Source organism: Etheostoma cragini, chromosome 7, assembly GCF_013103735.1.
Source record: "Etheostoma cragini isolate CJK2018 chromosome 7, CSU_Ecrag_1.0, whole genome shotgun sequence".
Taxonomy (NCBI): domain Eukaryota; kingdom Metazoa; phylum Chordata; class Actinopteri; order Perciformes; family Percidae; genus Etheostoma; species Etheostoma cragini.
The window spans coordinates 26,952,842-26,956,710 of NC_048413.1; the positions used below are offsets into that span (position 1 = coordinate 26,952,842).

At 36.7% G+C, this 3,869-nt stretch overlaps 1 protein-coding gene across 2 annotated transcripts in view; it reads right to left on the reverse strand.

Annotated features, from left to right (window-relative positions):
* Positions 1–3,869, reverse strand: part of si:dkeyp-110g5.4 (uncharacterized protein LOC561637 homolog) — an 18,428-nt gene that overhangs the window by 2,457 nt on the left and 12,102 nt on the right. Inside the window, exons 2-4 of one of the 2 annotated variants that reach the window (XM_034875848.1) lie at positions 2,195–2,738; positions 1,729–1,768; positions 289–425 (exon numbers count right to left, since the gene is read on the reverse strand). In XM_034875848.1, coding sequence (XP_034731739.1) covers positions 289–425; positions 1,729–1,768; positions 2,195–2,722 — 705 coding nt within the window. In that variant the 5' untranslated portion in view covers positions 2,723–2,738. Of the gene's footprint in view, positions 1–288; positions 426–1,603; positions 1,769–2,194; positions 2,739–3,869 lie in introns of both variants that reach the window. The other variant, XM_034875849.1, reaches the window with a different exon arrangement.

Here is a 3,869-nt window from a genome sequence, read left to right on the forward strand (position 1 = left end):
AAAAAAAAAAAAAAAAAAAAACGGTAAATGTGAGGAAAAAAAAAGTATTAAAAAAAAATGACCAAAAAAAGATAAAAGTGACAAAAAGATAAAAGTTTTAAACATTGAGAAATGTGAAAAAAAAAAAAAAAACATCAAAATGTTGAAATTTTGACGCGGAAAAACACAAAGTTGCATGTCGATGGGAAGACGACACGAGGCTTTAGTCATTTTGTAATGACTCCATATCAAGAAAAGTCCAATGCAAATAAAGCTGTTGTGCTTATTGCGGTTCTGGTAAAACCTCACCTGGTCCGTGGTGGACTGACTCTCTCTTTCTGGGAGAAGGTTCTTCAGCGGTTTTTGGGAGGTTTGGGGCAACGTGACACACAATTTCTTCCTTTGTAGATCTTGGTCTGCAGGATCAGGATCAGGATCAGGATCAGCCTGGGGGGACCGCCGCCGCCGCTGCAGGAGGAAGGAAGGACAGGTCCCAGATCAGCGTTGCTATGATTATTCACTTCACTGTCACAGAGGAGGGAAGCAACTAGAACATCTTTAACCCTCGTGTTAAAACTGTTAAAACATGACAAAAAAAAGGGTAAATGTGAGGAAAAAATAGTTAAAAAGAAGTGACAAAAAATTGGTAAATGTGAGAGAAAAAAACTGTTAAAAAATGACAACAAAAATTGTAAATGTGAGGAAAAAACTGTTAAAAAATAAGTGACAAAAAATTTGTAAATGTGAGAAAAAAAACTGTTAAAAAATGACTAGACAAATTGTAAATGTGAGAACAAAAACTGTTAAAAAGTGACAAAAAATTGGTAAATGTGAGAGAAAAATATGTTAAATTACTAAACAAATTGTAAATGTGAGAACAAAAAATGTAAAAAAAAGTGACAAAAAATTGGTAAATGTGAGAAAAAAAAACTGTTAAATGACTGAACAAATTGTAAATGTGAGAACAAAAAATGTAAAAAAAAAAAAGGGACAAAAAATTGGTAAATGTGAGAAGATAAACTGTTAAAAAATGACTAAAAAAATTGTAAATGTGAGAACAAAAACTGTAAAAAAAAAGTGACAAAAAATTGGTAAATGTGAGAAGATAACCTTTAAAACGTGACAAAAAAATAAGTAAATGTGAGAAAAAAACTTGTTAAAAAAAGTGGCAAAAAAATTGGTAAATGTGAGAAAAAAATTGTTACAAATAAGTGACAAAAGAAATTTGTAAATGTGAAAAAAAAACTTGTTAAAAAAAATGACAAAAAAATTGTAAATGTGAGAAAAAAATTGTTACAAAAAATTGGCAAAAAAATAGTAAATGTGAGAAAAACAATTGTTACAAAGAAGTTACAAAAAAAATAGTAAATGTGAAAAAAAAACTTGTTAAAAATAAGTGACAAAAATTGGTAAATGTGAGAAAAAAACCTGTTAAAAAAAACTTGGAAAAAACATTGAGAAATGTGTAAATCAAAATGTTGAAATTTCTCCGCGGAAAAACACAAAGTTGCAGGTCGATGGGAAGACGACACGAGGCTTTAGTCATTTTGTAATGACTCCATATCAAGAAAAGTCCAATGCAAATAAAGCTGTTGTGCTTATTGCGGTTCTGGTAAAATCTCACCTGGTCCGTGGTGGACTGACTCTCTCTTTCTGGGAGAAGGTTCTTCAGCGGTTTTTGGGAGGTTTGGGGCAACGTGACACACAATTTCTTCCTTTGTAGTTCTTGGTCTGCAGGATCAGGATCAGGATCAGGATCAGGATGAGCCTGGGGGGACCGCCGCAGCCACTGCAGGAGGAAGGAAGGACAGGTCCCAGATCAGCGTTGCTATGATTATTCACTTCACTGTCACAGAGGAGGGAAGCAACTAGAACATCTTTAACCCTCGTGTTAAAGTGACCCGTTTCAAAGTGGTTTATATCAGAAATATTAGATTTCTTTTAACCAAATTGGCCAAAAATAACATTCTTGGGTAATTGTTTTATTTAATCTTACAGCATTTGAATTTTTTTTTTTTTTTATGGTTTCAAGACAGTATCCGAACTAAACTTTGACACCTACCCACTCAACATCCTCAGAGCTTAACTATTAGACAAAATAATTCATAATTTCTGACTGTGTAACTAAAAACGTGTGTGTAATTTGATACAAATGAGGTTTGTTGACCATGAATTCCAAGAATAAATGAAGAAAAAACCTGAAATGGCACGGTACCATCTTTGGGCTTTCTGGAGCGGCAGCGTGGGACGAAGGCGTTGGTTCCAGTGTCTCCTGTCTCTCGCGGCTATGATTGGACCTCCTGGTGGACAGGTAAACGTGTCCCCGGTAGACGACGACAGAGTCTTTGTACTTATCCGGTGCCGAGCCCTGAGGTAACTGGGAGGTGTGCGATGCGGGTCCAGGGACCTTTTTCCCAGGCATGGTGTCCTTTAGCACCCTGTAAGCTGTGCGGTTGGGACAGACGAAGGACATCTGTCCCGACCGGAACTCGCTGTGCAGCAGGGACGTGGATCCTGGACCAGGGTTTCCTGCGTGGGAGACATGCTTCTGACCTTTCCTCCGTATGATTGCGGGACAAATGCATATCCCTTCTGGGGAGTCTGCGAGCGTCCCAAAGTCCTCGGAGACGGACACGGAGACGCCGATTCGTCTTAGCACTGATTTGGGTAAACTCCACATGGGGAAGCTTTTCACCTCCGCTTCCGCTGGGATGTAGATTTCGACTTTTCCCAGAAGATCCATGTTTTCTGTGTATTTCCTGTGTGCACAATAAGAGTTTAATTAACCATTGTGTTGACCTCGGGTAAAATTGACCCGTTTTTAAGTGGTTTATATCAGAAAATGTTAGATTTCTTTCAACCAAATTGCCCCAAAAATAACACTGATGATTCCATACAACGTAAATTAATTTTTTGGGTGTTTTATTTAATCTTATGGCATTTGAATTTTTATTTTTTTTACGGTTTCAAAACAGTATTGGGACTCAACTTTGACTTCTACCCATCTGAGATCCACTCAACATCCTCTGATCTTAACTGGTAGTCAAAATAATTCACAAATACTGCCTTTTTAGCTGAAAACATATGTATAATTTGATATAAATGAGGTTTGTTGACCATGAATTCCAATAATAAGTGTAAATCCTATTATTAAACCAGCGCATGTTTTTTTTGTTTTTTTAAAGCACCAAAAGCTGAAAAAAAAAAAAAATCAATTTTGACCTGGAATTGCAAGTTCATGGTTAACGGGAAGACAACACAAGGGATAAAGACAATATTTGTTGAGAGTTTATGTTTATGTCAGAGTTGTTTTTAAAACCCCAAATAAGTCACGGGTCAATTTGACCCGAGGGATACGAGAGGGTCCCAAAAGTGAAGACAACACAAGGGTTAAGACATGTAGATGCCCAAGAACACCACCAGTTCCCATTATATCATCCTGGCTAAATATTCATGGGTTGATTCTAGCTGCAAAGACGGTGTTAAACGGTAGAAATAGCAGGAAGAAGGACTGACTAATCCGTTCAAATGATTCACTAAAAGTAGTGGATACAGCGATTTGTAATAGTAAGTTAAAGGTATAGCATAAGAAGCTGATATGGGGAATCGATCCACTTAAGAGAATAGGAGGTTTAAAGGTCCCATGACATGGTGCTCTTTGGATGCTTTTATATAGACCTTAGTGGTCCCTAATCCTGTCTCTGAAGTCTCTTTTATATAGACCTTAGTGGTCCCTAATACTGTATCTGATGTATCTTTTATATAGACCTTAGTGGTCCCTAATACTGTATCTGAAGTCTCTTTTATATACCCCTTAGTGGTCCCTAATACTGTATCTGATGTATCTTTTATATAGACCTTAGTGGTCCCTAATACTGTATCTGATGTAT